General features: G+C 37.7%; 1 protein-coding gene across 2 annotated transcripts in view; it reads left to right on the forward strand.

Moving 5' to 3' along the window:
• Positions 1–26,216, forward strand: part of glra1 (glycine receptor, alpha 1) — a 51,203-nt gene that overhangs the window by 12,838 nt on the left and 12,149 nt on the right. Inside the window, exons 3-7 of one of the 2 annotated variants that reach the window (XM_036548081.1) lie at positions 3,333–3,371; positions 13,631–13,698; positions 18,173–18,396; positions 22,724–22,806; positions 23,373–23,510. In XM_036548081.1, coding sequence (XP_036403974.1) covers positions 3,333–3,371; positions 13,631–13,698; positions 18,173–18,396; positions 22,724–22,806; positions 23,373–23,510 — 552 coding nt within the window. The remainder of the gene's footprint in view (positions 1–3,332; positions 3,372–13,630; positions 13,699–18,172; positions 18,397–22,723; positions 22,807–23,372; positions 23,511–26,216) is intronic. The other variant, XM_036548080.1, reaches the window with a different exon arrangement.

Genomic DNA, 26,216 nt, shown 5'->3' on the forward strand with positions numbered 1-26,216 from the left:
ATGTTAGCTATAATTAGACATGAGCTTCATGTGACAGCTTCTGAATGGGGTTGCATAGGCTTTGTGAATAACCTCTTAGTGCTTGAGTTGATGAGTCAGATTTTTGGATGTTTGACTGAGATTGCACCATATAATCTCCCAGTCTGGGTTGAAAGCCAAGGAGGCAAGCTCTCCTTCCCATGTAGATTTAATAGATAATGGTTTATTACAATGTGCCAACAAAGAATTATACATCATTGATACCAATCCACATGAATTTAAGGAGGGCTTGATCCAGTCAGCCATTGCATGTGCTGTGGGCGAGAAGTCCCACGGCACTCCATATGCTCGCGCTGATGATCTGAGCTGTAAGTGCATAAAGTATGACTGGCAGATTATCAGAACTTCTGAGATCTTGGAACGAGCACAGACCATACCCATCAGAAATATCACCAATTGAATAAATTTCCTGAGAGGACCAGGATAGGTTCCTAAATGGTCTGCCCCCGACCAACAAATTAATTAAAATTAGGTCACAATGGAGTATTTTTGCCGAACTTAAAGGGACCTGCCATGAATTTTTCATGATTTTACCAAATATTCAACGAGTCTGAAATTATGCAACTCAGCCTTATATTTAGATTAGTTTAACCGACTCCAGTGAATAACAAATCTTCGAGTTCTTTAGTAAGGATTTCCCAATGCAATCTCCAAGGCACCTTAGTCTCTGGATCTAACCATACATGGAGAGCCATTAGGGTAATTTAGGATAATTATGATAATTAATCTATCTCTCCAGTTGAGTCAAATGTTCAGTAATCAATCTCTCTGTCTCCACATCTCAGACTTTAGGGTGAATATTATGTCATGTTTAGTAAGTAAACATTTAAGATTTCATCGACAGTTGTTTGAGGTTATCAAATGGAGTGAATTAAAATGTAAAACTTAATATTTGTCAAATAGAAACTGGTTTATATGTTTATTTTTGCTGCGTGTAACCTGTCTAATTACCAACATTGTTGTTGTTACACATGAATGCCTTTGTGCGCAGGAGGGTTGTGGAGAGAAAAGACTTAAATGTCAAGTCAAAATTCATGTTGCTAATTGATGAAACACATCCTCATTTTGTGCAAATTCCACCCTAAATGTACTTCTCCTACATAGGAGCTTAAGTGGCCCAAGTCTGAATTTGCTTAATGATAACTGAGATGTGCAACTCTTCTTGGAAGTGCTTAAAGTAGGTTTTACATGTGTGTCTCTCAAGACTGACTCAGCCACTAAATGTGTGTCAACACTGTCAAATATTGAAATAAACATATTAAATGCAATGTATCTCAACGGAGCTAAATTAAACTGTATACTGTTCATAACCAGGAATAAATTACATTAATATATTGTTTAATTTGCATTAATGATTTAGAGAACCCTTAAATTACAGTAATTTAGAGAGCCCTGATGAAAGGAATAACAAAATAAATACAACCATTGTGTACTGTAACTTTGCTACCATTTGGACAGTGTGAAATGCAATCCATATAACTTAGCCCAACTCAACTCTATCTATCTATCTATCTATCTATCTCTCTCTATATATAGTACCCTCCAAATGTGTTTTAACCACTGATTAAATGTAAAACAGATAAAAGCAACAAAAATGGAACAAAATGCATCAGATGTCCTGTTTAAAAAATGTTACACTTCAATGTCATTGCACAGGGCAAAGTCATTTTGACCATTGCTCCTAGCAGTTTTGTTCTGGGTCCTTCAGATCATTTACTCTTCATCTGTAAACCACTTTGCTGAATTTTGTAGTGTTAAATAATGGATTGTCTGGAACTCTGGCAATTACGATGGCCAGTTGCAGACATTGATTTTGTGCTCAGTTAACCAAAATCTTTGCAGATTTGGCTGAATACTTTGGATCACTGTCATGCTGCAGTGTCCATTTTCAGAAAAGCTTAAGTTTCTTGGCAAAGGGAACCAAATTTTTGGCCCAGATGTCATGAACTCCAACACTTCCTCTGGTAAGTGTTGGAGTTCATAGCTCCCCTATCTCAATTAGGGCCTCCAGGAGTTGTACCTATAAATCATAAACCGAAAACATCACCCCTACCATAATTCACAGTAGTTATGGTGATTTTGTTGTTTGCCATAAGAGGTGTCCTCCTTTCAGCCTGGTTATACGTGTCATAGTCATGCAAGCAGCTCTGAAAGATACTTTTTGATACTGTATTCTGAAGATGCTAGTTCTTCCATATTAAAGATTATCCAATTGTTGCTTGCCTTTGGATTTACAATTGATTGCAAGATACATTTGTATCCTGTTCATGGCCAGATAGATTTTTTTTTTTTACTTTCATTAAAAGAATGAATAAATACATATCTTCATAAAAGTCAACCAAAGAGAGTGTCGGCTCCTGTCGGTTTTTCCAGTATCTGTTCATTGCTTTACATTGCATTTTGGTAGTTCCAAGCTATTTGATCTCAGTTTAATGGGATGAATTTCATTAAAGTTGATAGTGTTATGTCCATTTAGAGTTAGGATAAAACTACAAAAGTTCAACAAAAGCTATGTGAAATAAAGGTGAAATTAAAAAAAAAATTACCCCACTTTCCCCCCCAAGTGGTTTTCTTTAGTATTAGTTGTTCAAGTGTACTATCATCTCAGTAATATTACCTCATATTTGGCAATCGGGAGCCAGTTACCATTCCCTTTGTATGCACAGTGACTGAATAATTTGTCTCTGCAACCAAATTGGAAGTTTCATTACTCGAATTTCACGAGGTATGGAAATTCCCTATCTTTTCGGTTTCCAAGCCCTTGAAAAAGGTCGTGGTCAACAGGGCCACGTCACCCTGTCTGCCAGCTCTTCTGTGAAAAGATAAAAAGGAAACATGGCAGATGAACAACGCCAGGCAGATTTAAGTGAAGCCAGTTTGACATGTAGTCTTTGCATTTTCTTTTCCCTCTCTCTCTCTCTGATATACTGCATTTCTGAGTGCACTCTGCTAACCCGCCTTTGCCTCCCGTGACGGAGTATGCATTGCAACCCCATCCCTCTCCCCTTTCAGTTCTATGCATCGCCTCCTCTCCTGCCCGCTCTGGCGTTGTTGACAAAAAAAAAATACAAAGTGCATCCCTCCCTTGCCGCCCCTGCCTATTGTATGTTGGCCCCTGATATTTCCTGCCACACACTTAGAGATGTCAAAGTGTTGGCAGGTGTAGTATTAAAAAAAAAACAATAGCATTGCTTCTTTGTGTGTTTTGTTCCTTTGTTTCTGCAATGAGAAACAAAACATGAGTCCTTGTTGTTAGAATATAATGTTTTTAATCATGATCTTTTTTTCATTAGACCCACAAGGCTCCAAATCGGAAGCTTCACACAAGAAAGGTACTTGTTTCATTCATCATGGAGTATGCAGGTGCAGCAGGAAGAAATCTTATATATATATATATATATATATATATATATACTGTGTAAAAATTGAAATCTCTGAACGATATGTTGATATATTAATTGTACTTAAGTAAGAACGTGTATATGTAATCCTGAAGAGACAGCAGGTGTTTGGGGGGTAGCACAGTAACATAGGGAAAAATAACAAAAGATTTGTCTAGTGTCAGCATTTTCATTTTACTGAGACAGGCATGTGAAAAGAAATTTTGGACTATATTTAAGAACATAGTCTCACTTAATTTTGTTCTGCTAAAGCTTCTTTTACTGACGAAAGCGGATCTCTTCACCGATACATCGCAAAAGTGCATTTTGAGCATAACTTTTAACCTTGTTCATAAATTTTGCTGAAATTTAATTTAGTAATGAAAATCCTGGCATCTGCTACCAGGCTGACATTCGCTTGTTGAGACAGAAGTTCATTGAGCAAGCAATCTCATTACAAAAATCAATCGAGTAAACAGTAACGATGAAGAAAACACAAGTGAATCTGACTGGAAGCTGTTTAAAACATATGTAAAATATTCATATAGATATGATTTCATGCTATCTGTGTAAAAATAGAACAGTGTTAAAAATAGGGTCGTTAATTCAAATGGTTTTATTGCTGCCACATTTTTTAAATGTCAAAAAATGCACGTTTCCAATTGTTAGCAGCCTGAACAACCCACGCACCGTGACCTTGGCATTCATTCTGTGTAAGTGTCTGCCAGGCAGAGTAATGATTCACTGCTGCTTGACAGTCTTTCAGGTGATGTCATATTTTACAGCTGATTGCTCACCATCAGCACTAACACCAGAATATAGTTGAATATGTTCCTCTTCCCCTTAAGTAAAATGTGGTTTTTAATATAAATATATTGGAACATTTTGAATTCCCTGCACCATTTTCTTCTGAACCTAAAGCAAGCTTGTAAAACTGTGCTTTAAACAGCATCCCTCTTTAATCTTATTTTTGTCATGCATTGCTAATCAAACATTTCTAATGTGGAGATTTATAAAAACAGGAATGACATCATTGGGCTGTAGGCTACCCTTCAGTCAGAAGTTGAAAAATGTTCTGTTGCCTGCCATATAAAATGTGTAAAATGAAATATGCAAGTTGTCCTTGACATTGACTCTGACTTGTGGGAGGCCTTGAAGACATGTTGAAGCAAAGGGGGCCTTTCTCATGAACTCCTGATTACAAGGTCAACAGACAGAAAGAGGGGAGTTTAATTTCTGATCTTCTTCCTTATTCTTCTGATCATCATTGATTTATTAGACTCTATAGCTAAGAATGAATGTAATAGACAAGGAAAGACTCAGAATCTTAAAATGTGATGTATCAGAGAGGAGGAACATAAAAAACAGATGCAGAGTAATAATTGTGCCTCGTTGGGTCAAAGGCCAGCATATACAGGGCCCTCTGGGAATTGAGTTTGACACCCTTGTTTTTGATGATGTGGCTGTTTGCACCATGCATATCACAGCGGTGTATAGCAGTAGCAAACAGACAGCGGAGTGAAGACTAAATTGTTGATGGGAGCAAATGACCCATCATGCTGGTATAAATATTTTTAGTAATGTACAATGCCTAATACTGTTCACAAGAAAAGCAGAGAAGGAATTGAATGAATGGTGAGAACTGTAAAAAAGCAAATGGAAAGCATTATTTATGGCAGGTAGTGGCCATGGTGTGTGAGCTAAGGCTAAATGATGTTTTGTTTCTTAACTGTGTGTGTGTGTGTATGTGTGTGTGTGTGTGTGTGTGTGTGTGTGTTTGTGTGTGTAATACATATTTTCCAGAAGTCATTTTGTGCCATAATATAACACTTACTCTGTTAGTATATCATCCTCCAGATTTTGTTAATGTTAATTTCGATACTACCAAGAACATTTTGTCCAAGCACCAAGAAATATGAAACTGCCATTATGCGAATTTGTTTCCATTTTTTGACTGTCATTAACGCTGCTTGTAGTCAAAGCATCCTCTTAGAATGATAGTTATTTTAACCAATAACATTTTTGGCATCCAGTGGTTGTGAATAAACAGTTAAAAATGAACAGAAATAATGCTGTTGTTATTATAATGATTAGTGGTTGTAATAACAGTAATATTAGGATTGTTGAGCTAGTATGATCCTAATTATAATTTTTTTTTTTTTTTTAAACTAATAGATGTTGATCGTACAATTTAAATTTCTTTATGGATTTCTTTGAGGTTGTTATGACCTACCTCTCTCTTTTTTCAGTATTTTTAAAAATAAAAACAATAAAGAATAGGAAAGATAGTTTGCCACAAGGATAGTCACCACATACATTACGTGTAATGACAAGCATAATTTTACTAAAAGAGTGGTGAAGACACTTTCTTCTTCATGGGGAACATATGAAGAACAAGGTAGCTGAACTGAAGGTAAATATTGTAGTTTGTGAGACATCTTGCCTATATTTTGGTGCACTTTCTGAGTAATTAATTTCCTGCTGAAGCCGAATGCATGACTTTTCCTACTTTACACATTTGCTGGTGGGCAAGAATTGCTAAAGGCAAGTTCAGTTCCCTTTTTAACTAAGTTCACTTGTTTCAATTTGCATTCTCAGTGCAATTATGTCAATGTCTATGAGGTTTCACATATGGGCCCAAATAAACTGAACTGCACCTCATGGCTGTTGCTCAGCAAGATACTTTATTCTCTGACATATTTGTTATTTTAGTTTTACGTACTTTATACCATATTGGTGCTCAAAGGGACATCAGTTATGGGGGACATCAATTCTTGGAGCAAATGTCATTTAGCTCACAGAGCTTTTTGTACCAACATCACATATTAACCTTCTTGCTGGCTTGCTGTAAAAGAGCTGTTAAATTTTATTGTGAACAGGAATTAAAAACTGGCAATTTAGCTGCATCTTCTGCTATTATACCTCATGAAAGCTTGATATTCTTTCATTGTGATGAAATATGCAACATGTAACACAGAATGCTATGCTTCTGTCTCCAGCACAACATACCCTATTGTCAACTGTAAATTAATTGCCGATTATGTTTATGAATTGCCTCCACTCCAAGTCGTAGTATTTGCTTTTCTTGTGATACTTGAACCCAGAATGTGTTATTTGTGTGGATATGGTGGCCTCTGTGATAAATGTTTTGTTATTCTTGCAGAATAAAATTTTAAAGATGTATTTAACTTATGAATTTTGGCTAATATTAGAATAGTTTTAGGACATATTTTCCACACAACTGTAGGCTACTTAAAGTAGGTGGCAGGCTACACAAAGGAAGGGTTTGGTTTCATTTAACTAGTAGGCATGCATGATAAGGTATGCCAGATAATTGCATACAACCTTTACATGTAATTCTGATGGCGTTTTTATGGCCCTTTTTCAATGGCATTTTGATGCTCTATGGACAAAGGGAACTTTTGTACAACTGAACAGACATCTACCCCTTGATTTGCCTCTAATTCAGGTCAACTGCAACCGGCTTTGTAGTTCACCCAAGAGGAACCAGCAAAGAAATATTTTAAGATGTACTCGTTAACTATGCTTTACTGTTTTCTGTTTTGTTGTGGTTTTGATAGAACAATGTGTCCAGCTTGAACATAGAGCTGATATTGCTTTCTTCCAGAGTAAGCAATATTGAATTATATTCACAGCTTATTAGTATTTTCTATACAATATCAATTTGACCGCACAACAAACTATCACATTTTCCCCATTTTCTCCTTATGTTAGGACAAATGTTGTCATCAGGCTAAAGTTAATATCTTTGACTAATTTATTTTATGCTTAACTGCACTTTTTTTTAACCAAAAACTACCTTGATAGCTAATCCAGTGTAATCAAGCCCCAGTCACCTCTTCTCAATTCCCTATTCCATGCCATGGCCCCGGTATCGATTTACGTCTTTCTCGAGTCACACTCCTCCAAGGCTGTCATGTCACCCTATCAGTCACAGCTCGCCCGAGGGGTGGGAAAGGAGCCTGGTAATTTAGCAGTCTGCCATTACTTATAGGAATGTGAAACAGCCAGCTCAGTGTCTCTTGCCGCAGCTGTCAGACAGCACATTCAGGTGCTCAAACTAGTCTTGCCTCCACTCTCCCACCACTCCGGAATTTTAATGCTTTTCAGCCCGTATTGAGATGCATTCCTACGGCACAGCTGCTGAATATACTTTGCTCAGCTCCTGCATGCCGGTGGAAAAAGTTGTTCGGTGGTTCTCTCTGTCTAAAGTCTGTGAAGGAATAGAAACTGTTTTGCCTTGGTGGGCAAGCTCATTATGGGCATGACTGGATCAGTGTGAAATAGTTTTTATATAGAAACTGCATTGGGGAAATAACAGCCTGATGCTTCTTTCAAAGCATTTTAGCAACGATTACATTTTCTAGTGATTTGCTTTACAAGAATGATGATTCTCATGAGGCATTATTTGATTTTGATGTTATTTATTATTATTATTATTATTATTATTATTATATAATTATAATATATATTATTATTATATTAATGTCTTTTTGACATATTATTATTATTATTTCTACTGCATAGTTACATTCTCTTCCCTTGAGACTTCTGCATTACATTCAGCTATACAGCAATTACAGTGCTTTTGTTGTTGAGGTACATGCAAGGGAAGATTCAGCATTTGGTTCAGTTTTTCTCTGTTTGCACTGTGGTTTTCCTGCTGCTATCTCACTGCAGTAAGGCTCCGAGAATCTCTTCAGTGCATTTCTTGGGTCCTTGCATAATTAGTGGCCCTGTGCATCCATGACTGAAATTGGAAGACTCAGAGCAATGGCAAGAATACCCAAGAGCAACGCTTTCTTGGGAATGAAGCAGAAAGCTAGTATTTGCTATAGAGTATTATGACAATTTTGTACCTATGGAGGAATGTGACGTGTAAACGTGTGATATTGACATGGACATTGCATCCGTGCAGGGCAAGGTTGTGTAAGCTTACATTGTTGTTATTTTCAGTTTTGGAATCCCTAAGGAGGCAAACACGTCTGTTGACCTTTTTAGATTGCAGATGTCTTTTCTCCTTTTTTTCAATTTGTTCTGATGCCGTGTTTAGACATGACACATAATTTGCATGGCTCATCTTAAAAAGTCAATCAATAAATATGTACACAAGCAAATCCTGGCCGACTGCACGTGGCTCTGCTTACAAATAAGCTGAAACACCAACTCTGAAAAATCAAATCATCTTTAAAATAGAGATACAAAATTTGAAGTGAATACCAAGTAGCATTTGTTTGAAACATATTTATTAAATTAAATATACAAATTAATCAGGTACCTTCTTTTCACCTTTTATCTTCAATACATATGGAAATCACAGGTACAAGCACAACTCTTTGACCTTTTGGTTCCTGAGAACGTTTTGTTTCTTGAGAAGAGCGTTTCTCATAATGTTTAAAAACTGTATTTATGTGTGTTGTTTCAGGTTATGTCAAAAAGCTAAAGAAAAATCAAAAGAAAAATAGACATTTGTTTTTTTCAGTGCATCCCCTAAACTTTTTCTTAATTGCTGAATCATTCTGGGCATCAGTGCCCATAGGCTGTTTTTTTTTTTTTTTTTGAGTTGTTTGAAATGTTGTCCTCAATAATGGATGCAATGGATTTTTCATATATTGTTATTGCTAAGTAGAGGCTAATAAAAATAAATTGCAGGCAGATGACACAAATAATGCTGTGATAAATAATGTACAAAGCACATAATCATTGTTTGATTAAAATGCACATTAATATCAATAGTTATTGGTGTAAGGAAACAAATACATTAATTAACACTTACATACATTAGCTGGGAATCTATCTCATTTTTAGTTACTGAGACTAATAAAGGTCCAGTCCACCCTTGCATTTAGGGTTCCGTGAGGACAAATATGACAATGACTTTCTACAACTTTTTTGCAGGTGTAATATGAATGTAACTCTAGCTCCCTGATTTTTTGTGGAAAATATAACAGTGCAATAAAAATGAGTTATGGCTGTGGCATTACCTTATAGGTACACCAAGCAACATAAATATTTAATGTTTGGTAGTCATTGTGACTGTGCTGAAGGCAGCTGTATTGTGAATGTATTCAATAGAATTTAATTTCTGATTTATTTAACAGAATCCCCTTATTTCCCTCTCTCACACCCCTCAAGGCATTTGAGGTATTTGGTGATAAATCAGATTCTGCTTCACATTTAAATGGGGGGGGGGGTATTAAAATGCAACACTTTGAGAAGCTGCAGATCAAATTGTAAACTTGAACCAAGACAATAAAGATGGGGCTGCACAGTGTGCTAGACTAACACCCACAATATGGAACCTTTAATAAGGAATAGGCAGAAGGTCTAATTAAAGAATCACTTATTTGTTGGAGTTTTGCCTTTGATAAGTAGTGTTATTGCTAAATACTTATTGCTCTTTAATCCATATTAAAGAGAGCTCTATAACACATAATCAAAACAGGTACAACCACCAGCAAATACACTGTTATAAAAGTCACACGTTAAATAAATTGTCGTTATTAATAGAAGACGTACAGGTAACTGGCAAAATAAAGGAAACACCAACATAAATAAATCTTAGTAGGATGTTGGTCTGTCACAAGCCGTGAGGATTCTGCAAGTGTCTGGAACTAGACTGGAGGGATGCGACAACATTCTTCCTTGAGAAATCCCATTATCTGGTGTTTTGTTGATGGTGGTGGAAATGCTGTCTCAGGTGCCTCTCTAGAATCTCCCATAAGTGTTTATTTGGGTTGAGATCTGGTGGCTGAGATGGCCATGGCTATGGTTTACATCGTTATCATGGTCATTAATCCATTCAGTGATCACTCGTACCCTGTGGACGGGGACATTGTCATCCTGGAAGAGGCCACTCCCGTCTGAACTGAAATGTTTCACCCCAGGATGACGTTGATCACTCACAGTGACTTTGTATTTATTGGCATTTACCTTGCACTCCAAGGGGTTGAGTGGATCTAAACGATGCCAGATGAATGCACTCCACACCACAACAGAGCCACCAGAACCCTTCACCATGGGAAACAAGCACTCGGGCCTGTAGCTTTCTTTTTTGCGAGTGCCACACATACACACATTCTCTTGTTGAGAACGGGGTGTAGGATGACTCATCAGAGCATATGACATTTTTCCATTGCTGAGTAGACCACTGCTTGCGTTCCTTGCACCACTCACAAATGTGTATTTTTAGGTGTAATGAGGGGTATTTGTGCTGCAACCTGACCGTAGTCTCTGAGAATGTCATGACAGACTGTTCTTGATGAAACTACCTCAGACCGTAGGTTGATATTTGCAGTCAGCTGTTTCAGAGTTGCTTTTCTGTTTTGGTTTCCATCTGATGTACAGACATCATGGTCAAGCAGTATACGCTTTCGACTACTAGTCGATCATGTCTTATCCTTAGACTTCTATGTCAGTATCACCTGAGCCACAGTTCCTTGCGAAACATCAGTAAGTTGAGCAGTTTTCATTACTGAAACCAAACGAGCCCCAACAATCATCCCTCTCTCAGTGACACTGAGATCACTTCTTCTAGTCATGGTAGCCAAATTAATGGGCAGCTGGTCCTGCCAAGCATTTTTATACATGACCCTAAGCATGATGGGATTTTAACTGGTTAATTAACTCAGGTACCACACCTGTGTGGTAGCACCTGCTACTAAAGTGTTTCCTTTATTTCGGCAGTTACCTGTATGTCGGTATGACAGACTTGGAAAAAAAACCCTGGATAACAGCGTACGCCAGTTAAATGACAACAGCAATAATAATGATAATAATAATAGGAGGAATACAGTTTTCATCTTTTCAGTGGTACAACAGGAATATTTACACTTCATTGAGACTGCATTAAGACTTTGAGTCATTGAATCTTTGAGCTTGGAACATAACAAAAATGACAAAATCATTCTCAAATTTCATGTTGTTGTTATTCATAGTTGTGAATTTCATATTTACATTATTATTTCTTTGTATTTTTTATCTGACTAGTATTTTTATGGGTACTCATTCATGCTTAATTATGCTCTTGCTGTAACACCCACTCTGCTCCTCAGAAGTTCGGCACTGATATAATGCTTTATTAGCAGCAATTTATCAGACTAAGACTTATTAGTGCTCTTTTATTTGAGTAGCGGTATGACAAAGAGCCTAAGATATGATTCGCTGGGACAGATGAGCAGAGATTTCATAACCGTTGTGATCCCATTTTTGTGACACGTTGTATCCTTTCATGACGGCTTTGTTTTCCCGGCCGTAGACTGTTTGGCATAAACATAGTAAAGCTGATGTATCTGTGTGGTGAGTCATCCCGCTATGGCAGCTAATGAGCTCAGTCATCTTTGCTTTTTCTTTCTGCTTTTTTTTTCATACACTGTCCTCCTCCTTTTGCGAGGACAGGAAGTGTACCGCAGTGGCCGAGAGGACATTTGATTTCTCTGGCTGTGCGTCACACACTGCATGGAATGTCAGGAAAAGACAAATTACTACATTCACTTACCCGTTGTCCTCTGAAGGGAAAGATGTTAACATTGCTGGGCTGAATAGCAATGCACAAAGTCCCATTTGCTTAGGGTAACAGCCTTTGATTTTTCCTCTTATGGTATAATGCAATATATGTAAGAATTGTTTGAAATATTATTACATACATATATAAACTATATCTCTTTACTGCAGATACACACAGAACAGAATTTAAATCAGCCTAATATTTTGATAGGATACCATTTTTGATTAATCTCTCTCCTTATATGTTAATTGTAAAGGAACACGAAAATGTCTTTTAGCACTGATGTAGTCACTGATAGTGACTTTGTATTGAGGATTTTCTTACTGCCATAGAAATGTGTTCTAAGGACTGATCAAGTTAATGCTGCAGTATATCTCCAATCCCATAGCTCTCATTAAGCAGTCTGCTGTGATCTGTGTATCTGCCTCCAATGAATTACAAATGTGGTGTCCTCATTGGCCATGGTGCTGTAAAATAGGGTATGCACAATCTAGAGTCCCCAGAAGGACTGGGGATCCGCTGTGACATTCAAGGCCTTTCAACATTGCCCAGCCAATACACTTCCAAGTTGCACAGAGGAAAATATAAACTGGGGAGATGAGAAGTTTAATTGGTATGGTTTCCTTTTAGAGGCATATTATACATGATTCTATTGCATTTGTGAGGAAATGAGAGTGTGTTTCTTTGCTACCTTTTCCATTTCAATGGCAGTTTTTTTTTACATGAACGTGTTACTTTTTATTATTTGCATTTATGTATTTATATTATTGAAACAAATTGTCTTTATAATTATATTAAATGTAATTGTACCTTACCATTATGACTAGAATACCCTGCATAGTGTGGCATTTCTGCCACGATGTTATGGTTACTTTTGACAAGGATAAACAAATGTATTTTTCATATAGCTGACTTCTCAGATTTATTTAAAGTCAGTTTTTGCCTCAAGAGTAATCACATTTTCCTTTCTTTTACCATCTAATTTAGACTCCATGACTGGAAAGTCATACTAATCCATAATTATTTAATCTAACCTTGAGACGCTCATCTTGAGACCACCTTGACTGACTTGAGTGTTTTTCCAATTGATGAGAACATTTGGAAAACAGTTGCCAGTCTCCAGATTATAGAATTTTAAATAACTCCATATACTAGTAGTTATCTATCACCCCTTACTTAAAATGTTAAACCGCAATGTTTTTAATGAAGTGATAAAATTGCTGTAAATACTGTGTTTCACAAATGAATATGGAATTCCACAGGAACAAACATAGTATCACTGAGATATCTGGGTAAAAACTGGTTATTTTATTCTCTATTCATTACATCACTATGTCTATAAGTGGATTCTATTTTCATGTCTAAATGTTAAATGTTTTATGTGCAATGATAAACCAGAAACACATTCGCTTAGACTGAATCTAACTTCAGTGTGCTTTGTTCTTAACCTTGAGTAGCAAATTGCTTTTTTGTTCGTTGGTTGTTTTTTGTTTGTTTCTTACAGAACTTTGAGTTTGGCAGTCACTGAAATGTACAAGAAAAAGAAAGTGTAACACTTGCTTAGGTATGTTGTTCAGTGCTAAGAACAGAGCACATTGCTGATAGATTAAGTCTGGACCACTTTTAATAATATTAACTGTTACTAATTTTTGTTTCTGTGTGTTTTTTGTGTGTGTTTTTGCAGGTCCCCCTGTGAACGTAACCTGTAACATCTTCATTAACAGTTTTGGTTCCATCGCTGAAACTACCATGGTGAGTCAAACTACTCAAACTTTTCAGTCTTTCTGTTAAAAGAGAGCATGTGTTCTTAGTTTCGTGTAGAATAAATATTCTTTTTCTATAATAGTTGAATGGTCAATGCTAATTGACATAATTTCTAAAACTGACAATTAGTATCCACCTTATTAATGAATTAATCTAGCAATAAGGACATACATTGAAAACATACAGATGTAACAACATTGCTTAGTTTAAAGCTTTGAAGTCAATGGGTCCAGTGAAGTGGGTCCATTTCGAATGTAGTTGGTTCACAGTCTCTGGGCTACATTTTGATGTTTCTGTGGTATAAATAGACATTAGAAATGGAACAGTAGTTTTCCATGATTTGTACAGTAGTGTTGGTGATTTGAAGGTCACGGTCCAGATTTTTCATTTGACTCCTCTTCCCCAGAAATGTTGCTGCAAATTACTGATGCATTATAATCAATATGATATCCCAGGCACTGTCCATGACATTTTGCATTGACCCCCAGTCACCTCTCCCAATTATCCATTTCATTTTAATGAGTAGCATTTAGTAAAACACTTTTGTTAGAAAAAAAACTCTGTGATACAAAAATGCCCTTTAATTCCTCATTTGTGCTAGGGGAGTAGTGCTTCTACGCTTTAATTCCTGGTTCATTTGTTATTAAAACATTTTAATTGAGTGTTTTAGAGGCTTCCAGTGTAGATACAGTGCTGAACAACTGCTTCTTGCAAGACACTTTGCAAGACACATCTTTTCAGAACGCACCAGCAGTGCTCCTGTGATGCTACTGTAGTGTTGTCAGTATGCTGCTGTTAAAGCTTGTGATTCTGTGAGTGGTTTTACCTACAAGATTGTCCAGAGATGGGAAGATATTAAATCATCATTCAATGGATCGATGCTGCCGGTTCGCTCAGGTACTTTGCCTTGCCAAATGGTGAGAGCCGCTCAGGGGAGACGGACACTTGATGATGTGTTATAAAAAAGCAAGATCACTGTCCTCACCTCCACGTGAGCATATGACTGCCCTAATGACAGCATCTTAAAAGGCTGTAAGGAGCGTTAACCAAATGAAGGTGAAAGGATGGCCCCTATACACATGCACGGCCATCGGCCTCGCACATCAACAGAGCTGTCCTCGAACTGCTGCGGCCGGCAGAACCACCTCATGCAGAACTAATGCCACATTTTCCACTCTTTTTCCCCGCTACAACCAGTGGAATTGATCCGGCTTGCTCGCACTCTCGTCAACACCGAAAACAAGGGGAGAGATAGGGGAGAGGGGAAGACAGCAGCGAGAAATGGCGTCAATAAATCTTTACTGTTTATAGCACTGCTGAGAACAATGTTTCACACGAGGGGGGGAGATCCGACGGGGATCGGTCTACTATCGGGACCTGCAGTCCCTGTGGCCCCGCCTCGCCATCCTAATTGTTTACCCTGTTTTAAAGAGACGAGGCCCAGGGGAGCGGAGGGAACGGCTGTTCAATTAGCTGGCCCGGGTCTTTCATTTTCGAGAGGAGGCCGCAGCGCATCAATCCCCAGCCCCGCCATTTTTCACCGGAGTTCGTTGCGCCCAAGTCATGGGAACAGGCAAAACTTTTTAAATCCGTCGCAGTCAGGAGTGAGTCTGGCCTTGGGCTTGAATCACATTATGAGCCATTGTTATAAATCAGCCCCCTCAGCCTGGAAAATCACATCAAGAAATATGAGGCACATTTTTTTTTTTTTTTTTTGGTGCTGATGAATGTAAGACATCGACTACTCTATGATTTCTAGCAAACCCTAACAGGCTGTTTTAATGCCTGTTTGTTGATAAGTATTTTTCTAGCCATCCATAGACTATAGAAGGGAAAGCACTCACAATGTGTATTGTTATTGATATTATATTTGTTGATTTTATATTCTTGCTTATATTTTTACAGTATATTTACTTACATAACTGACATTTGACATGTTTCCCTGCAATATACACTCGACTCAGTAATTGCATCCTAGATGATTGCACACTGAAAGCATGCAGCTGGTCCCATTTTAAATTGCTTTGTTTGCCACAACACCATGTTTTGAGTTAAGTTTTTTCCCACCCTCAGTTTACAGAGTATTTTACACTGGATAATAATACATTACTGCTTATGCACTTACCCACTGTTTTGTTTCTGTATAGTGTAAAAGTAATTTTCTTATTTCTGTCTATCTTCAAAATAAAAACGGGAATAAATCTTCATAAGTAAACGGATTATAAAGAGCAAGAAGAAAGCAGTTGTACACATTACTTTTATAAATAATTTACTTAAAAATACTGTTTTCTGGAATAAACATTTCTACAGAGCCCATATACAGTCACATACATATACAGTCATATACATATACAGTGTTTTTTTTCGTTTGGTTGTTTTTGTGTTGCCTTTTCACATCGTAGATTTTAATATTTACATCTCTGAGTAATTTTTAGCTACTTTTTTCTTCATTTTATATGATCCATTTACTCTTCTTGAGTGGCTAATATCCCAGCCCAAACCTAGGTGTTTTGGAGTCCACTGTAGGTGGATATTTACAGAAGAAATTTAGGTTGAGTGTAACTCTTAAGGCTGCAACAGCATCCTCTTTGCTTCAGCTGAACTGGAAGTATGGTGGATGGCCAATGCAGAAAGGCTGTGTGTGGATTAAATACAGAGATTCCTAATTCTAAGGTCATATACAGTGTATTAATTATTTACCACATGGTTCAGAGAACCGTGTCTGAAGAGAAGTCTGGCTTATTACCTTCTGTCTAGCATTTTCTGCACCAACATTTGGGAATATTTCTGTCATGTAATGCATTACTTTGCAGCACCATTTATAATCTCGGTATGATTCCTTTAGCTATTAATGTATTTATTTAGAATTACTGGGCTTTTAGAGCTTTGTAAATGCGTTAGTACACTTTCATGGCACAATGTAAACATAGGCGCTATATGCTAATAAAATCAGGGGAGTCTACAAAGCACAGTCTTTGTGAAAATGACTGCAGTATCCCTGGGATGGTATATTACCAGAGACTCTAAATTGCAATAATGCAATACAGAATTGTGGGCAATTTTGAAATAAGCTACTCACTATAGTAAATGCATCTCCCATTGCTGTGTATTTTGAGATAAGCAGTTCGTCTTGGGACAACCTCCAGAGAAGGTCTAGGTAATGGAGTGGCTCATTGCCACTGCAAAGGTCACTTGCCCCATTTTCATTCTGCTCATCTGTTAGTCCATGCCATGTTATGACAGTTTAATGACCTTTGCTAATGGATGCCATTGTATGTATACGCTCTTGAAGAATTTACACTTTGGCAGAAATGCGTGGTTGAGTGCCACAGTCCTATCAATGCAATGTTTTATAGAGCTGACCAGCTACTATAATATTTCAACACATAATTGCTTTATTTATTTTCTTAGAGAACAACGTCATTCAGGGCATCTATGTTTACTTGAATTTTTTCATATTAATCTCCATTTTATGTAGCTGGATATTTTACTGATTCAGTTTAGGTACCACACAGGAGAGGACACCTGGGAGATGAAACCGGCAACCTTCTTGTTACAAGTTTGCTTGCACATAGCAAATATTAAATATAAACTCAAGGAATGGATTTTATCCTTGGGGACTCTTCCTGAAGTAACATTTTTAAAGAGATATTTTATAGTTGTCTATTTGTCTAGTTGTAAACTGGAAGAAATCCTATAAGTGGGTGACATAAGTCGTATTAAGGAACTGGAGTGCATCATTTGCCAATGTAATGTACTGCCAATTAGCCAATGTAATACACCAATGTAATATTTTCAATGGGAACTATATGTTCTGAAAACTCATTGTTATTGTCTGTTTTCAGTACACTGCTGCACAAATGCACAGTCAACCTTGTGAAGAATTGATGGCACTAATAGTCCATGTGATTAAATATAGAAATCACCAACAAAAACCTTAAAAACACCAATAATTTGTCCACTAAGGGACAGGTGATGAAACTGTTGATTCCTCAACTGTCAACTGGGTAGCACATCAAATTCAGCAAATCAGAAAGAAACATATTTTTTAAATTACAAATCCATCAAGATCTCCTTACTTTGCTGTGGTTAAGAAAATTTTGCTGGGTCCATGCCAAATGGCAGAACGGCAGAACACACTCCAAGATTATACCCTGTCTGCACTTTAGTTACCGAACAGGGGAAAAAGTCATCGCATCGATTTGACTACAAGAACAGATACTGCAACTGATAGCAGCATCCAGTAAACTGTGGTGTATGTTTTACTCACTTTATGGCAGTTGAACGTAATCTTGACATAAGTCTGTTATCTACGGGATAACTGATATAATTCTACACGTCACCACATCTAAATCTTGTTAGAGTAACGCCAAGGAAGGAAAACACATATCTGAACCAATCTGCATGGCCCCTATTCCTATCTTGAGTGATCTCTTACAATTAACGCGGGTTCCTCTTACAGGACTACAGAGTGAACATCTTCCTGAGACAGCAGTGGAACGACCCTCGGCTGGCCTACAGCGAGTACCCCGACGACTCCCTGGATCTGGACCCCTCTATGTTGGACTCCATCTGGAAACCCGATCTGTTCTTTGCCAATGAAAAGGGAGCCAACTTTCACGGGGTCACCACAGACAACAAGCTGCTGCGGATCTCGAAAAACGGAAATGTCCTGTACAGCATAAGGTGAGGTGCCCCCTGATGGATCCCACTGGCATTGCACCTTTCAATTTGTGTTTTCACCTATATCATTGGAAATAGATGACCCTCCATTTCTCACCAAAACATAACACAGTGGAAATAATAATGAAAATAATGAAACATAATCAGACCTTAGATGAAAGTTAAGACAATAAGTTTGTGATTTCAACTTTGAATGGATACACTTACATTCTATTGTGCTGGAAGTCACTCCGGAGAAGAGCATCTGCTAAATGAATGTAATGTAATGCAATCTAATGATATTAATAGTGTGAGTTATCATCAGACTCAGTTCACATAAGAATAGTTGCAGCATATCCCTATGAGTCTGATAGAATCTTAACACTTTTTTGCCTCTGCATCACTTTTCCAGAGTTTAAGGCTGTTCACTTTAATGCCTAGGTAATATATATCAATACTGAATCCACAAATACAAATAAATAAGTATGACAAAGTAGTCGTCTTCCCTGGCAGGTATCATTTACTTAATATCATACCAAGCCAATATCCCTCCTCTATCTGGTCCATCTGAGCTTGATGGAATCAGTGTACACTGACAGCTAAATGGAATGAAGTAAACAGCAAAAGGGGAAAATACTGTGTCTTTCTTTTTTTCGTGATACCATCACATGGACCTTGTAGATCTGGCTACAGTATCCTGTTTGATAGGAAATTGCTTATAAATAACACTTTTATCTGGCCTTGGCTGAGCAATACTATCAGAGCAATGCGTGTAAGTAAAATTGAATCAGCACACTTAAATCTTTCCTGAGGATGTGGAAAGAAATGTTTGCCTGTAGCTGAATGTAAATGATGGTATGGAGAGGTTTCATTAAAACTAAAGTAGTCTACAGTGTAGGCAAGCAAGATTCAGCATATATTATGAATATTGCATGGCTTCACAGCAGAATATTTTTTACAACTAATATTATGATGTGAAAGGAGTTGGCTGGAACCTCATTTCATACTTTTGAATATAACCTTACCATTCCCTTTTAGTAATCATAGCTCTCATTATACACTCCAGACTCAAGTAAAACATCTTCACAACTATTAAAAACAGTTTCTTATTAGACCATCGGTTTTGACTTCACTTATCTTGACCTCCTGGGATGCCAGAGCCAATCAAATAATTTCATTTAGACAAAAAAAGGTCTCACTGCCCATTGCCGATGTGTTTCTTAAATGTAGAAAACATGTTGCTTAGAAAGAGCCAAGAACTGATTCATCAGAAATATTTTGTGCATGTATTTATTTTTGAATATGCTTGGTAAATAGATGGGCAATGTATTTTATAGTATCTAGTAAATCATAGTCATACATGTCTGAGAAGCAGTGTAGAGAAGCTGACCAATACTTCTCTCATAAATGAGTAAAAAAGAACAAAAGGTTAAAAACTAATAATTTATATTAAAACCAAACAGACAAAGAAACCAGCCTGTGCAGGCCAACAGCTGGGACAAAGTAGGCCTTCTTAGCTCCTCAGCCACACCTGTATTCAATCAGGCTTCAATCAGCAAGGTGTGGCTTGTTACCCAATAGGCTGGTCCTCATGCAAAGTAACACAGGTGCACACAATCAATTAACAATTAGCCTTTGGATTCTAGGGGAGAGGTGATGAAGGTTCTCCTTCACAAGCACTTAATGTTGTTTATCATATAGATCTGCTGCCTTTGATGCATTTGCTTGTTGGTGCATTTGTTTGTCTCAGTTTGCATGTCTGCTTCTGACATTTTCACAGGTTCCCTAACAGATTGTCAGGAGATTACCATGCATTTTATGATTCTTTGCCTTGGTCTGGGTTTTCATGATTCCTTTCATTACTCAGGACCAGACCAAGGGCAGATAAGATGAGTCAACAAATACACACACATGGCAGGCAAGAGGGCAGATGGCCTACCACATAAATACCCCTAAATCAGTTACCACAGTTCACATACCTACTTAAAATAAGCAAGCATTGCTTTAAGATTTCAAAAAGTTACCTAAAACCCAGTCAGATACTTAAAACCTCAAACTAATGATTGACTGTTTGGACTCATATTTGATTTTTGCCAGATAAAAGCGGAAGTAGGGTGTGGTACGACCGCTTTGTTTATTGGTATTAATCTGCCCCTCAGATGTAGAATCCTTTGCTACATGGTGGCCACAGTCATGTTTGGTTTAATTGGAAAGAGGTTCAGGTGCAAATACTTCTAATATAATATTAAAGAACTCTGCCTTTTCAGCCAATCTTACTTCTTAAAAAGAGTAACATCCAGATAGACCACAACTGCAGGGGGTTGCCTTCTCTCCCCTTCTCCCCTTCCTGAGCACAATCAGCGTGTGTGTGTTTGTGTGTTTCGTTGTGTGTATCTACATGTTCGGATAACTTACACTTATACCACACAATTAATTGTACCCTCATGTAATGGAAAAAATGTGGAAAACCCAATACCATGAGATAATATGTGTATTTCTCAATATAGCAGCAAAAACCACCATTTTGCCAGTTCCTCTCAGCCAACTCTCTCCTCCCAACCCATGCCTATTAATGTTTGGTGTCATTGCGATGCTCATGAAGAGCTGAATGTAAAAATGAGAATCTCAAAACTATATCTGGTATTTCCAGATGTTTGGATTGAAAGCACAAAATTAAGTCCAGAAGAAACTTCCAGGCACTTGCCCACCATAAAAGTAATTATGCGTGGGTCAGGGAGGTGGAGAGAGCTTCTTCTTAAGTCAGGCCTAGAACAGGCCTCAATGCTCAGTCATACGCTCAGTCATCCAGTCCGTGGCTCAGTTTTTGTCTGCACAGCTTGGCTCAGTTTTTGCTTGTGCTCCATCCAATCTGCTCAGTTTCTCTGGCAACCTTTTGGATTTTTCCTTTTGGAGTTTTGCTGCTATTGTGAGTGCTTCTGGTGTTCTTCTTTGAGAGAGGTAAACAATTGGCTTGGGTAATTTTCTCTTCACACATTCATTCATCCATTCCGTGATCCATCCATGTTCTTGTTTTGTTAATGTCTTTATGTAATTTAGTGTCTGTTAAGGTAGTGGAACAGGTCTGTAGCCCAAACTCTGAATTTTGTCTTTGTCTTAGTGTAACTGCTCAGTAAACCCTTTTAATTTATTCCAGTTGTGATTCCTATCAATGAATTTGGTGATTTATTTGATAATTAATATCTTTTATAATTATTTTTTATAATCATTAATAATTATTAAATTAAATTAAATCTTTTTTTTTAATTCTTCTATATGTTGGTTAAGTGAGGAGTTTTAGTAATTAGTGTCATTTGTGTTCGGTATTAAGAATGGCGGATGATAAACAAGGGTTCAGACCATTTAATTTTTATTAAATCCTCACTTCCCCGTGAAGATTATGCCTTTGTATTAAACAGAAATGATAAGAAACATACCTGAACAAAGAGACAGGGTTGTTGTGGAAGGCAGTATTTTAATCTTTAATAATAGGGTTTTGTTTTGTTTTGTTTTTTTTAATGCTTAGATCTACTCAGGCCAAATCATGGACTTCCTGAATATACTCAGGTCCATTGAAAAACTGTAGGTGCTGAGTTTGGTCTACTCTGCAGGGATTTAAATCTCTCAAGCACATGAGAGTGCTGATATTGACTGTTAGCCGATTATAATAATAATAATAATAATAATATGAAGAAGAATATGCAATGATATTTATATGAACAGTTTTTTTCTTTTTATTTTATAATCATAACAAGGACAGTGGTTTGAAATGGTGTCATTTTTCTTCATACTTCATTCTTGTTATTCTGGAAGCCTCGTATTTCAAAAGCTTTCATGAAATCAAGAGGCCAAAGGTCATGGATATTTTCTGGTAAATATAGTCGAGAGTATTTTTTTCTGAGCTGTTTAATCCACTATCTTTGAGGATGCAGAAAATATAGACGTGCACAATGAGCTTAAAAATGTGATTGTAATTCTGTGATCTGTTTCTAAAGTGCAACATGAGTTCTTATTTTATTTTTACCAGATAACCCATAACCCTGCTGCGCTTAAATAAATATATTACTCTTAAGTAATGTCATCTGCATACATACATGTATGTATGTATACATCATCTCTCTGGATTTTCATAGGGCTGTAACAAAAAAAAGCCTCTACCTGTTATATTGTGTCCTTAATATATTTTCTGCCTCATTGAAATCTAAGATAAATGTGCCCTGTACGTAATGTCAGGGCATGTATTTGCACCCTGAAATAATGGGATCTGTGAAGATTCTGATAAGCCTGTAAACCTTTAGCCTGCAACAGACTCCAAAACTTGTTTTGTTCTTTTGGTATTTTTTTTTTTACCCAGAATAACACTGGTTCTAGCCTGCCCCATGGACCTGAAGAATTTCCCTATGGACGTGCAGACCTGTATAATGCAGCTGGAGAGCTGTGAGTATTCCATTATCCTTAAAGCTGGAAGGAGATTATTTATTTTATGGCAAAGAGATGGATGTGGAGCTGGTCTGGAAAATGGGATGATGAAGAGGGCAATAATATAAGTGTGCCTTCAAGCAGATGCGTCAGTCAGCCGGGAGTGGCCTCAGCTAGCCTCAGCCACTTTCTTCTTAGCTCTTCTAGAATCCCGCATTAGTCCTTAGTCACTGAGCTCACGCTTGTTTGCAAGCATTCAACACCATCCCTTTCCCTGGTATGTCTGGCAGCCGTCTCAGGAATGAGCGGCTCTCTTTCGAAAGTTATTTGACATTTAACGGTTACATGACAGCACACGGAATGGCGTAATTGGCAGAATGCTAAACTTAGGCTCTCTCATGACCAGGTAATGACAGTGTGACACATGAAAATAATATTTCACAATATATCTCCAAAAACAGATGAGTCAAACACATACTTAACATTGTGGTCTCTGAAGTGATACTGAAGTGGTGCTATTTGCATCAGTAATGCCGTATATTTCTGATGTTTAATACTGACTGAAACCTGTTGTTCTCCTGTAGTCGGCTACACTATGAACGACCTCATATTCGAGTGGGATGAGAAAGGAGCGGTGCAGGTAGCGGACGACCTGACATTACCTCAGTTTATACTGAAAGAAGAGAAGGACTTGCGGTACTGCACCAAGCACTACAACACAGGTCTGTTCATTTCATCTGACTATCAGTTTGTTTTTCTTTGAACAAGGGTCACCCAGAAAGTCATGTGCTGTTGTTTCCCAGCCAAAATGTAATTGGAAAAAATAAAACCTATTCATAGAATTCTAAGATTTATGACATCTCTTCAATCTATCCCCTCCACAACTTTTTAAATTTGGGTCATAATTTTCTGAGCAATCACTCAATTGTTCTTCACACAGGGTTTACCTTTTCAGTTTCTTGCAGAACAATCTTACAAAGCCATGCAAACGCGTTTCATTGTTACCTCATTTGTGATCTGAACACCGAGGGAAGAGAACCGTAACCATGTTTCCCTTTATCCTTTATGGTTTCATCAATTCAGCTGTAAAACCATCTGTCCAGTTGGCTTTGCCAGTCTGGATTTGTTACACTCCAGATAAAATGGAAAAAGCACTGGAGGCCATTTTTTTCATCAGAAATGAGTAAAAAAAAATGGACTTATTGTGACGTTCTTGGAGCATTGAATTGTTGCTAGGGTATAAGTGCAAAATATTGACTGCAGATTAAAATGTAAAAATGATACATACCTTAAGCGAATATAATATTCCTTGGCAATTTATGCATTTGGCTGATGTGACAAGATGAATTTACAGGAATAAGTCACAGTGTTACCAAACTGCATTTGAGTAAACTGATAAAAGGCTGACATGGTTATCTTTTGTAAGGGATTCACTGATAAATGTACAACGGTGTGTTTTTTATGAGGGTTGTTGCTGTAATAAAGAAAAGAATAACCCACCAAAGAGAGCAGGGAATAAAATGAATAGTACTGCACTAGTCACGTTACCTATAAATGTGGCAATGACGTGAGACTATCCCTCCGAAGGGTGGAATTAACATTCAAAATACTGGTAGCATAGCTGTGTTTAATATTCATTCTAAAAGCATCAGAAAGATATGATTTAATGAAATAACAGTAAGACCTAATCTTTGAAGCCTGTGTGGTTATAATGTACTAATTGAATATCTACACACTAGCGGGAATCCAGACTGTGCGACTCCTCGCCACCAGCAGAGCTCACACAGCTGCGTGTTTACCGAGAGCGAGGGAGAAATGTCAGACCTGTTTTTTTTCATTACTGAAAGTTTTTCTCTGACATTCTCCTCCCAGCTATGACATGCCTACAGATGCTATCTTGCATGGGGAAATAGCACTTAACACAGCGGGCAGGTAACAACCTGGCACGTGTAGAAACCTGGCGATCATGTGATGTGTGAACACGGAGTGCTGCTGTCTGTGGCCCTGGCTGGTTGATGGGTTGCCTTTGGCTTGTTGTACAACACTGAGAGACCCCCCACCCCCCTACCCCCACCCACACACCCCCTACCACAACCCCCAGGACTGCTTCCTTTCCGTCTCCCTTCAAAACCAAGGTCTCTGAGCGCGGCCGCTCTCCGCTGCCGCAGTGATTCTCTTCATCAACGGCCACTGCTGCCCTGCGTGTGCGCTCGGCTGCTCCCCAATCAAGCATTCAGCAGTCATCCGAGTGTCATTTCTCTCAACCGTATTAACGACAGTATCGATTGGGTTGAGCCGAGGAGAACATTTCTTGGCTCCTGCTACCTCGTGCTCCGGCCTCCATTTCCGTTTGCATTCCCGTCTCCTCCCCTCATCCCTTCGGAGGGGCTGAATGCTGGACATGACATCGATTATTATGCTGGTGCATTGCAGCTTCACTCTGTAGTACATTATCTAAGCCACTTATGTTCCACGGACAAATCTTATTACCTGGGGGAAACCAGCTACCTTTTTATTTGCTTTATTTGCTAACATAGTGTGCACTGGGGGCGAAGAAATGGTAAAAAAAAAAAAAAAATTGGTAGTATATTGAATAAACAAATAAATATATAACAAGTTCTCTTCCAACATGTTAAAAGCTTTGAAGTGTACCACAGCTATAAATCATGAATGAAACAGCTTGTTTCCTTCCAAAACAATGCTTTATGGTTAAATTTAATCGAATTGAAAATCATGGCAGAGACAGCTGTCGTGAATAGATGTAAGCTGATTAAATGGATGGAGCACCATTTAGCGTGGTGAAAAATTGTTCATTTTAGAGAGACACAAAACATTTTGTCCTTTATTTTAACTTTCCATACATATTTATTTCTATAGATAAATTGGTTTACAATTACAAGATGAAATTCACTAAATTCAAAAGGAAACCTGAAAGATGTAAAGATGATGTACACCTTTATTTGAGTGGACTTGATATTATCTTTCAACATTTAGACACTTCCAAGATAGGTAGTTTACATGAGGCTTAAAGTATTCGGTTCAAACATAATGTTTGCAGGATTAAATGAGATAACCATCTGTTTAAAAGCTTGGCTTCCTTTGCAGAAGTGTGAGACACAGGGGATTTTTTTTGGTCTCCACTCTTTTGTTCTCCTGTGGAAGAAGGAAAATGTCAGGAGACTGTCCAAGCACAGGGCAGTCAAATGGAAAATGAGTTTTCATGGAAAGTGAATTTGGCTTTATTGTCTGGGCTTGAACAAGCAAGAGATGTAACACAATGTAACACAATGGATTTGCCACCCCCTTTACACACACACACACACACACACACACACATATATATATATATATACAGAGAGAGAGAGAGATTTAATAGTGGTTAATATATAAAAATCTGAATCCAGACGAAATTCTATTCCATTCCACAT

The sequence above is a fragment of the Megalops cyprinoides genome, chromosome 16 (genome assembly GCF_013368585.1).
Source record: "Megalops cyprinoides isolate fMegCyp1 chromosome 16, fMegCyp1.pri, whole genome shotgun sequence".
Lineage (NCBI taxonomy): Eukaryota > Metazoa > Chordata > Actinopteri > Elopiformes > Megalopidae > Megalops > Megalops cyprinoides.